At 32.5% G+C, this 10,493-nt stretch overlaps 1 protein-coding gene across 4 annotated transcripts in view; it reads left to right on the top strand.

The window, feature by feature from the left end:
- The first annotated feature begins 141 nt into the window (after positions 1–141).
- LOC105223577 (dual specificity protein kinase splA) overlaps positions 142–10,493 on the top strand; it is an 89,176-nt gene continuing 78,824 nt past the window's right edge. For 2 of the 4 annotated variants that reach the window (XM_011201329.4, XM_011201328.4), the window contains exon 1: positions 146–1,234. In XM_011201329.4, coding sequence (XP_011199631.2) covers positions 1,065–1,234 — 170 coding nt within the window. In that variant the 5' untranslated portion in view covers positions 146–1,064. Of the gene's footprint in view, positions 1,235–10,493 lie in introns of all 4 variants that reach the window. The other 2 variants (XM_011201331.4, XM_049446443.1) reach the window with 2 other exon arrangements.

Raw genomic sequence — 10,493 nt, 5'->3', positions numbered from 1 at the left:
TTATTCAAAAAATATAAATATTTACTTTGTGCTGAAAAGAACACACCACTTTGAAATGGGCTAAACTATCGTACCTTAAAAAAGTAGTGTTAAGTGTGCGTTGGACAACACTGGATTCGGAAGATTTCTCTTGACGTTAACTAGTCCAAAAGTTATTTTTCAGTTGAGCAAAAAGAGCAGAGGTAGTAGATTTGTTAGATTTTGTGGCTTATTGATGTATTGTTGTGGAATTTATATTACGGTCCTTATTGTTATCTGTTGTTAGCTAATATTTATTAAATAACTTATCCTCAAGAAACGCGAAATTACCGATTCAATTGCGAAAATTGGTCAGTTTAATATAATGCAATATTTTTAAATAATTATAATAATATATAAAAAGGTGTTTTGTTTGTTTGCAAAGTGCAGTGTGTAAATAATTAGAAAAATATACAAGTATATATACACACAAATATTTAACGTGCCTAACTACTTGTCGATGAATTGGTATGGTTGGTGCGGATTCATTGTAAAAAGTGTCAGTGGCAGTGGCAGTTGCATAAATAAGTTGTTTGGTTGGTTGCGCAGAGTACGTAAAAGTGTAGTGCTGTGATTTTGTGCTCCCAAATATACATATATTATGTCTTCTTAATCAACGTGGTTTGAAGTTTATATTCCGGGCAAAATATTACAAAAATTATATAGGAAAATCTACCGTGTGAAATTAATTGATTTTCAAAAATTTACATAAATTTTCAAAGAACTGTGTCGCCTTTTCCAATACTTAAGAAAAAACAAAACAAGGCAACAAAATTCAATTCGTTTTTGTTTACAACTCTTCATTACATTCCGAAATTACGGATCCCCAAGGGACGTCCGTCTCTAATCCACCATCGGATACAGAGCGATTTGCGTCATCAGACAGTGAAGCTGAATTTGCAACAGCAACAGCCACGGGGATCAAAACGGCAACTGCGGAACCATATATAATACAACAAATACGCAGGGAGAAGCAACAACAAAACAACAGCATTCATTCCCAAATTAGTACCTCTAAGCAGTCACATTCATTACAAATTGCGGATATGGCAGCTGTGGTTCGCAAGAAACAGGATGACAAGTATCTACAGGTATTGAGAGAACTAGTGACCAACGGTGGTGGCAATAGGCAATGTTTCGATTGTGGCCAGAAGGGTCCCACGTACGTCAATATGACAATTGGATCTTTCGTTTGTACCAGGTGTTCAGGAGTACTGTAAGTAAATATATAAACTATCCGTAATGAAATTTTTTATACTACATGAGTGCATGAGTGCTTAAAATAATATTGAATTCGCCGTTAAATGTCAAGTACAATTTAAACGTATTTCCGAAAAGGAATAATTCAGTGAGAAATTTATAAATTTTCGCAGCCATCTGTCAGTTAAATTAAGTTAAAAAAAAGGTTCTCTAGCGAAAGAAGGAGTCTTGGTTAAGTTAACCAGAATTTAACTGGCAAATGGCTGCTAACCAGACTTTGAGAAAATGGTCCTTGCTGAAATACCGGTTATAAAGTTAAAGTTGTTTAAAAAACTGTTGGCAGTGTATACAGCTTTGGTATCAGTGATAACAAATACATACATATGTATATATGTATGTACATTAGCTAAATTGAGATTGGTTCAACTTGTTCATATCATTTTATCAGTGTTTTTTTTTTCATCGATGATTCGTGATATGTAAATTCTTTGAATTTGGTTAAAAGGTTTAAAAAAAAATATCGGACCTGCTTTTTAGAGGAGGAGGATGTTTTAAAGTAAATATGTGTCTAAAATGTCTTTGAACCATTTGATACAAAGTATCTTAAAAATTCATCCTCTAGCTAGCCTGTAACTTCACGGACAAACCTGCTGAAAATTAGCAATTACGATCACGATCAAAGATGTTCAGTAAAATTACCCATTATGGACAGTCCTTATAGCCGGACATTCCCTATAACTGGACAAATTTCATGAATACAGCCTTTTTTATATTTGCATACAAAGACAATTCTTATAAACGGACATGAGTTGGTTGCAATGACCGTACACAGAAAAGATTCATAAAATTTGTCAATAAAATTGTGTACAATTTATAGTTCCCGGTTTTTTAAATTCTTATTAATTTTTGGTGTGAAAATTGTCACTGCAAACAGATTGACTTGCGTTGGCGTCGTCTAGTACACGGTGGCTCAATTTATCATTCATTTGGCTGGCATTTATTAGTTTAATAGAAATATAGTTCTAAGTTGCAGCTTTTGACTCTAAAGCTAAACGACTGTTTTGTCGTTTTTTCCATGTCCCCATATATGGACAGCTCCTTTAGCCGGACAAAAAACGTGCCGCGGTTCGTGTCCGGTAAAAATAAATTTCAGTGTATTTGATTTGCATAAGATATGTATATGTATGTATGTACATTTTACCAGATAAATGTAGTTAGGTGCAGTGTTGCTTCATGTTTAAAGTCTTGGTTTCAAACATAATTGCTCATCAGAAAACTTTTTATATTTACTAATGATTTCTAAACCATTTCTTTTTAGTTCAAAGTCATGGCCATGACTGCATATAAAGCGACAATACTTTCTTATGCATATGTACATATGTATGTATGTATGTATGCACATGTACTTGTATAAACACCCGATTTTGCGTATCTGTACATACTTATGTACATACATACATATGTATAGAAACGTATTCATAACCTATATTTGTATTCGGTGTTTAAAAGTGCAATTTTACCTGGTTAGCATGAACAAATTGCGCATCATAAATGGAGATGTATGCATACATATACATACTTATGTATATGTATTATCGCTTGAATATATCATATATGAGTGTGTACAAACTAGAAATATACAGTAATATAATGATAGCGAAGATTATTCCTTACTTACAGCAATGGATGGTACAAAAGTCAATCCCAGAAAGTGGGAAACTTGTTCAATTCGAAAATTGGGAACAAATATTGTATGTGCTTACATACATACATACATATATCTTTTATTTAATGTATGTATGTGTGCCAAAGCGCGATTCTTAGGTTATTGCAAACGTAAAAACCATAAACTCAGTTTGGGACTTAACTAAACACGTTTCAAATAAAATATATTTCCAACTAAATAGTTGTTCACGATAATTTGTATTAGAAAGTGAATTTGAGGATAACATATTTACGATAATTTCTTGCAAAAGGGTCCATATTTACGGCGCCTTTCCAAAGTGTGCGATCAGTTTGATTTTACCACTTGGAATGCCGGGAACATATCGCTCATTTGCTGCAAGACCGGCATAAATCAAAAAACGTGATTTTTGAGTTAATGCTGCAGAATTGTTCGTTATATCATACTTCATGTTCAGTGAAAAATTCATATGAATACCTCTTATATGCTCCGCTTGAGAAGAGGTGTAAGGTTGGAGTCACCGTGTAAGGTTGGAGTCAGTTGAAAACTTTAAACGCGTTTTCTGGAGAATCGATTTTTTTGACTTATGCCGGTCTTGCAGCAAATGAGCGATATGTACATACATATGGCGGGAAAATATTTTCAATTCACACATTTTCAGCATTCAACTATGGTAGATCCAATAATATAAGTACTTTCACTTAAATTTGCTAAGATTTCTTGAATATTTACGAGTATATTAGCTGTATGGAAGTTAAGGGAAGTAATGGCCCGATTTTACCCATTGGCAAGAGGAATTTTCCCATTGACGCTACAACCTCTAAACAAATCGATCACAGCAGATCGGTCCACTATAGCAAATAGGTGTCATTTATATGTTTCTTATTTTCTTTAACATCATTTTCAAATAAATCTATGCATTCAATTTTTTCAATATAACCCACTGAAGTAAATAGATTTGCGAGAATTGTCGTTTTTCTAAATTTGCTTAGAACTATTTTTCTGGGTTTTATGTATAGTCTTATATATGTATTAGATTTCAGTTTGTAAATGTAATCATATTTAAAATTCTGAAGGTTTGGAAAACGATAGGAGGAATACATTCCCATAACAATCGTTCCCATGTAACCTCACCTACCCGGATTTGAATGAGGTGAACGGTTTGTGTTGTAGTAACTTTCCCCAAAACTGTTGAGAGAATGCCTTTAAGTCTTACAACGTAGACGTTGCATATTAACAGGTATTTGCCCTGAAATAATATTGGTTTGTCAAAAAAATCTTGCGGTATTTTCGTTAGTTGGCGCTGAAAGCGCTTAGTTCTAGTTTTATTCGTCGCATCGGGTCATGCTATACCTTTTTGGAAAGCTCATTTCACGCGCTAACACGTGTTTGATTGATTGTCGTTTCTTTTAAGTCGTTCGTGAGTTATAGCGTCGCAAACATGGAGCAAAATAAAGAGAAAATACGGCATATTTTACAGTACTACTACGATAAAGGCAAAAATGCATCTCAAGCCGCCAATAAAATTTGTGCAGTTTATGGACCCGATACAGTTTCCATTTCCACTGCACAACGATGGTTTCAACGTTTTCGTTCTGGTGTAGAGGTGGTCGAAGATGCGCCACGCTCCGGAAGGCCTGTCGTCGAAAATCGCTGAAATTGGACGAAACAGACCGGCATAGTAGTCATCAAACCTTTATAAACCATTTGAAGAAGCTTGGAGTCAGTAAGAAGCTCGATGTATGGGTGCCACACGAATTGATTCAATAAAAATACCGCAAGACTTCTTTGACAACCCAATAATTGTTCAGCAAAAAATATTTCTCAAATAATTATGAGGATTTTAGTCTGGGTTACGTAGTCCGGGCTGTCGTGGGAAGGGGAAAATAAATAGTTAGCAGTTTTGTTTGTAGTTCAAAATTACATCACTTCGAATAATAAGTGAAGGAAAACTTTTCATAAAACTACTACAATTGAAAAGATGATTTAGTTATTACACTTAATTGATATTTAGGTCACAAAACTTGGGCGCCTCATTGTACAATTTATCTATTATATATGTATGTACATAAGTATGTACATGTTTAGTTATGTAAATTTTTACGTATGTATGTATGTACACACATATGGTAAAAATTGTACGATTTTTAAGCATACACCTTCAACACTTCAGTATATCGGTTAATTGAGATCAATAAAAATGCAAATAGGTTGACGCTAGTTTAATGTCAGCTTTTATTTTTTCATTGAAATTGTAGATTTCGGTTTTGGCGCAGAAGCGCTCGCACATATGACATATTTATCAGGGAAGTTTGGCACGTGTATTTGAGACCACAGACCCGCACATCACCATAAATATACTGGATAATGCACATGTAATGCAACACTCCAGAATTGTAAAATATACGTATCTACATACATAGATTCAGTTATACGCTTCGAAGCACTTGCAAATGTATGGCATGTAATTCTGTATGCTTAACATATAGTATTAAAATGATGGAATTCTGTGCAAAGCGAAGCCCCGCATGAATACGCACAAACCATATGTGGTCATGTTGTATCTCAACTGTGTCTGGAATCCCTTTTTATAATTTTTATATTTCCATCAATGAAGGCAAAAAATATGTATGTATGTATATTCCTATTTATGTGTATGTACATATGTATATATTTTCTGCGCTCGCCTTGTGTTAGTTGCATATGTTCTCACTCTAGCTCTAACGATCGAATGACCCAATTTACTTAAGCTGAATTCCACTGTTGCATTTGTGACTCCGCCACTTCGTTGCACCCCTCTACCTGCTATCGCAAATGAGTCGCCTCACAGTGCTGGCGATCAGGTCGCATTTGATGTGGCACAGATTAAATAGGTTGATGACTGGTTGTTGCTGGTGGTGTGGCTTAAATACAAAAACTTGTTGCAGCAGCAAAGAATTAACGCGGAAGAGAGAAGATGAGGAAGTTGTTAGACTGCCATTCACTCACAAACTGTGCACGCATTAATTTATTGGACTCACACGACCATACATACTAACATTTGTAGGTAAGTATATTATTAAATGCGTGCTTGTAGCCGCAGTTAAGTGGGCATGCCTAAATGCACATGCATACAAACTTACATTCACATACCTATGTACATATGTACGTGGTTGTTTACAAATATTTTGTTTCCTTTGCTACATTTTGTACGAGGAAATGCTCAATAAACTATTACCGACGAGATTGACGTATCCGTTGCAAATACTTGTATTGGACATAATCGAAGCCAAACATTTTGTCTAAGAAAACATACACACTTCTCTAACATAAAAATCGCACAAGTCACTATAATTTCCGTTGGCTATCGTCGCGCAATCCTGTTTTATCTTAGAGCTACATATATACATACATACATACTATACATATGTATGCAGTTTTTCTGTCAAGTTTTCGATGCGGTTTTTACCATTTACTGACATTAACTTGAGTTGGTATTTTTCATTAATTTCTTATCGCTTAATATTATTTTATGGGATAATTACCCCTTCAACTTTGGCCGCCGAAATTTTGGTGTTTAATAAATAACGGTATATTACCAGGTTTCCTTGAAACAATAGTGATGTGTAAATATAGTGACTCGTCCAAGTAGTACTTAACCGCCATATTAAGAAAGTTCCGAATAAAAAAAAAAATAAGTCCGTAGCTCTGTTTGTCTTTGTTTGTTAAACATTTATAGAGTGCCGAATCGAACAAACCGCTGTCAAAATTTAAAAAGGCTAGCATATTTAGAGTTATATGAAAAAGAGGATTAAAAGGATAGTGAGATAACAAAATATTCACATATTTTGAATAGAAAACTTTATTATATATGAAAACCTGAATTTGGGTTTTGAAAACACAAATAAAATTATATTTTCTTGGAAAGGAACCTGATCTATGATAATGTGCTGCTCTGATGTGAAAGAAATATACTATATAAGTAGATATTTTATTATATTGAATAATATTCTGAAATATACACTTATGGACAAAATAATAGTACACCGTGCAGTTTTTACTTAATAACTATGGAATATTTGCAAGTAAAACAAGTGAGGAAGGGTTAAGTTCGGGGATAACTGAACATTTTATGCTCTTGCAACTTGCAAGAATCAAAACAAGAGAAATATGGTGTAAAACCAATCATATAGAGTAAAGTCAGCCGGATGTTCGAAAATCCTAGGCCAAGTTTTCGCTCTAATTTATCTATTTTAGGCAAAAGATATACAGTTATGAGTAAAACACGCTCTCTTATTTTTATTGGGATATTGGCCGATATATGTAGTATGTATGCGGTACAAAGTCACCCGGAAGTTCGAAAATCTGAATTTATTTTTGCCAGGTTTCCAATGTGGTATCACCCCAAAGTTCCTTTACTTTTCGCCACAATAGCTTCCAATCTCCTCTTAAGGTCAGTCCTCAAGTTCTAAATCGGATTGGGATCATGGGGTTGACTAGGTCATTGCATACAGGTCTCATTTGCATTCATGAACCATTCTGATATCATCCTCGAAGTATGTTTCGGGTCGTTAACGTTTTGATAGCACCATCTCAGAATAAGGGTCCTTGTTTGTAAAGAGAAGTATACGGTGATTATCAATCAAACCAGTTTTTTTTTGAACGACCACTAGTTTTCTTTTCATTTTAGTTGTTTTGTTTATTACAGAGCATTAGCTATAACGTTTTTCGACTTCCCTAACACATTTGCAATGAATTTTTTTTACAATTTTTGTCGTAAGTATACATATATGTATGTATATTTAATTACCTAAATAAAAAATTTAATTTTTTGGTTAGAAATATGGACGTAAATCTCTTATTTATTCCCGTTTAAATTAAGTTTTTGAATTAAAAAAAGTTTTTTCGTTAAAAATAAACAAAACACTAAACTGAGTTAGTGTTATCTTTTTTCTATTCAACCAGTCTATCTTTACCTTTTATCTGCTAAGATAAGGTTGTACCTTACCTTTTCTTCTTTCTTTTACACATCTGCTGTCGGCTGCGAAGACAGACCCAGTTGCAAGAAACAAGTAGGTGAGCAGACAAGTACACAGCGTGATGCTAACAATTTCGCTCGATTTGTAAAGTCAGTTATTTGGCCTTTCGAGCTCTGGGAATTCGCAGCGAGGTGCAACTACTTACATATGTAAAATAAAGAAATAAAAATAAAATATATACATATGTACCTATATCCATTGTATGTAACTATCTGTGTAAATGTGCTTGTTTGCATTTTAAAGACATTACATTTCGCAAGGTACTTTCTTAGGTGTTGGAAGTCTACTGTAATTTGACCATTTGAATTCACCACACCAGTATTTTCATGTCTTTGCATAAGTCACTTGCTTGTTTGACCTTTTTTGACATTATTTGGAGACTAACTAACGACGATGTTTACGTACAGTGCTGGTCATAGAATTAGATACAGCTTCAATATATTAAGTTTCTCACGACAGTCAGGTCTGCATAATATATAGAAACGAGCGCGTATTTACATTTTTCGGGCAAAGGACTGTAGAACAACTAAAAACGACATTAAATAATATATAGCAAATATATGTATATATGTACATATACATATACATATATATATTTACGAGTATTTTAATCTATCACAAAAATGTTAAATAATATATGATTGAAATTTGTTGTATTTTGTTTTTGTTTTTTCAAGAAATGAATTTAAGAGGATTTGCCAACATTTTTATTATCCTCGTAAAATTGTGTAAATTTTACCTGAAATTTTATACACGTTTCTTTCGACTTTTCAAAAGCTTGTCATGATTTTCAAGTTCTGGTTAACCGAATTACTTGAAATTTGATATAATACATATACTATATAAACTTAGGCATATAATAAACTTATACAAAATTTGTATGTACCATTAAAAACAAACGAAAAGTCAAAAAAATATTGTTTTTTTTTCGAAAATGTATTAAATTTTATTTCCATTCATAATGTCACTGTTGTATGCAACAATTCTACACTTTTGGTTATTGTTTCTGTCCTCAAAGCATCTTGCACTTTAATAGTCTAGCATTTATTGTTAGTCAAAGTTCGGCTCTATTTTAGTCGTATATAAATATGTAGATGTGTTAAAATATATGTACATATGTAAATGTACTATAGCAAATCCAATTTACATGTACGTTAATATTTAGCATATGCTTATAGTGCATTTAAACTTGGGTTACATTTTACTTACAAATAACTAAATGTGTCAGCGTACAGTACTGATGACATGTATTTCAGTCGAAAGTTGTATTAAGATTAACATTACTTACTTACTAAAGCTAAAATAACTAAATTCAGCTAGCGTAAATACCATAACAACTATATAACCGACAGTGTGAAAATGGATGAAATCGGAACATAACCCAGCTTACTTCCCATATAACGGCTTGAATCGGGTCAATATTATTCTACTACTATTTCCCTTAGCCTCCATATACCTAAAATAACGATTTTCGAACTTCCGGGTTACTTTATACCGCTTACATATGTATATCGGGCAATATGTAAGTTATCTCAATATAATTGAGAGACCATGTTAAATAAAGTAAATCTGGTCAAATTTTGCTTGATTGGTACTAAAAGCCGAAAAATATTTCGAATTTTCTTTTAAATAATTAATGTAAAATTTCTATTTTGCTTGTGTGTTTCAAATTATATTATTATTATATGACGCGTTCCATTTAAGTGATTTTGCCTTGGGCAATTTGATGTATTTAATACATACATATACATATGTACTTATATATTAATACAATTTTAATCAGGACTTCTGAAATTTATAACTAATACAGAAACGTATCAGTAATAAAATTTGCTTCCCGTTAAATATATGTATGTATGTACGTATTTCTATACTAAGCAAAAAAAAAATTATGCTAATCTTGGCAATTTAATTTGTAAATAATGACTTATTTGAACATTCCACCAAAAAATATTCTTGGAACGATTACACATTATTGTGAGTCACATAGAATATAACAAAGAGATTTTACAGTGACATACATCATTTGGTGCCTGAAAACATTTAATATACAATATTAAAAAAAAAAGATTACATAAAATATTTATCAATTATCAGTGTGAAATTTTTAGAATATAAACGATTTTTAAAATTACATTAGAATTTAATTAGTGGTGCTTGTTTTGGAAACATACAAAAAGCTATGGTTCTAAACAAATACATATTTGTACATTCAAAACAAAGCACGTTAAAAATTGTGAATATATACACATTTATTTCATATATGTATTGTATTCTTAAAAGATTACGATTATTTTTCGTATTCTGAAATATTTTCTGTAGTTACGGCAATTTTTTTGGCCAACCTACCGCAGTTGACCCAGATTTTTACCCTCCAAAAGTTTTCATTCCAGCGACTTACCTCTGTGAAAATTTTGATAAAATGAAAACAATAAAAATAAATATAATTTTTGCAGATTTTTTAAATATTTGCTGTAAAATAATTCTTATCTACCAAACTTTATTAAAAACTTATAATGACCCATGCAGTTAATTACTCTAAACCAGACAACCAATCTGTTTCGCCATTGAAT

Source organism: Bactrocera dorsalis, chromosome 1, assembly GCF_023373825.1.
Source record: "Bactrocera dorsalis isolate Fly_Bdor chromosome 1, ASM2337382v1, whole genome shotgun sequence".
Classification (NCBI taxonomy): Eukaryota; Metazoa; Arthropoda; class Insecta; order Diptera; family Tephritidae; genus Bactrocera; species Bactrocera dorsalis.
The sequence above is the reverse complement of the archived record's forward strand: the minus strand, read 5'-3'. Positions and strand labels throughout refer to the sequence as shown.